Source organism: Egretta garzetta, unplaced genomic scaffold, assembly GCF_000687185.1.
Source record: "Egretta garzetta isolate BGI_Z169 unplaced genomic scaffold, ASM68718v1 scaffold251, whole genome shotgun sequence".
NCBI lineage: Eukaryota > Metazoa > Chordata > Aves > Pelecaniformes > Ardeidae > Egretta > Egretta garzetta.
In genome coordinates, this window is record NW_009258952.1 from 7,489,010 (window position 1) to 7,490,023 (window position 1,014).

Consider the following 1,014-nt stretch of genomic DNA (forward strand, 5'->3'; position numbering starts at 1 on the left):
CCGTGTGTCGTCCCCCCCCGGCTTCGCTCCGCGCCCCTCCGCTCACCGACACCAGGAACTCCAGCGTGCCCACGTAGTCCCGCTCGGTCTTGAGCAGCTCGTTGAGGACGCAGACGCGCAGGCGAAGCTGCTTCTCCAAGTCCTTCCCGCTTTCCCCCTTGCCTTCCCCTTTGCTTTCCTCTGTCATGGTGCAGCGAGGAGGAGCGGCGCTCCCAGCCCGGCGCCCTTCCCGGCTGCAGGCAGCGCTGCCTGGGCGCCCCGGCACTGCGCTGCGGACAAGGACAACAAAAGACCCCGCTGAGTTACATCGCGGGGCCGGGCTCCGGCCGGTCCCCAGCCGCGCAGCAGCCTCAGCCCCTTCTCACCCCGCTCCAGCGGCCGCCCGAGGTCCGGAGGCGAGGAGCCTCCCCAGTGCGTGCTCCTTTCCCGTCAGGAAGGGGACACAGCCTGGAGGAAACGAGCGGTCACTGGTTCCCAGCTCGCCCTGTTAGCTGAGAGGTTGGAAAGCCTCCGCAGCAGCACAGACTTGGACATTAATCAAAAGCTTTGTATCCATGTGACTCCAACCCCTTCCCTCCCCCCCCGCTAAATCTCAGGAAAAAGGAAAGGAAACAACTTCAGGGAAGATTGCGTGCCAGCAGCTGCCTGTTTCACACACAAGCTGCGAGCTCCAGTTTGAGGCTAATTGGAGATCTCCAACAACAGAGCACAAGAATTATAAAAATGTCCCAGCAATCTGGCTGGCCAGGGAATCAGCAGTTGTTTTTGTTTTGGTTTAATCATCAGCAAAAGAGCCGTTTCAACTTCCTCTTCCACACCTTCCCACGAGGCGTATATTACAACGTACATCACAACTGACATGTATTACAAATTCGTGCTTTGATATTCTTCTGAACAAACTAAGCATGTGGATGAGTTAAGTAGGTACAAACAGTATATTCTACAATAGGTACAGAAAAGTTCCTTCAAGGCGGGGTTTGTTTTAGGGTTTTTTGATTAATGAAATGAGGTGCT

The 1,014-nt window shown here is 56.0% G+C and overlaps 1 protein-coding gene across 1 annotated transcript in view; it reads right to left on the reverse strand.

The window, feature by feature from the left end:
• Positions 1 to 556, reverse strand: part of PREX2 (phosphatidylinositol-3,4,5-trisphosphate dependent Rac exchange factor 2) — a 189,038-nt gene extending 188,482 nt beyond the window's left edge. Inside the window, exon 1 of the mRNA XM_009634464.2 lies at positions 47 to 556. Coding sequence (XP_009632759.1) covers positions 47 to 187 — 141 coding nt within the window. The 5' untranslated portion in view covers positions 188 to 556. The remainder of the gene's footprint in view (positions 1 to 46) is intronic.
• Positions 557 to 1,014: the final 458 nt, after the last annotated feature.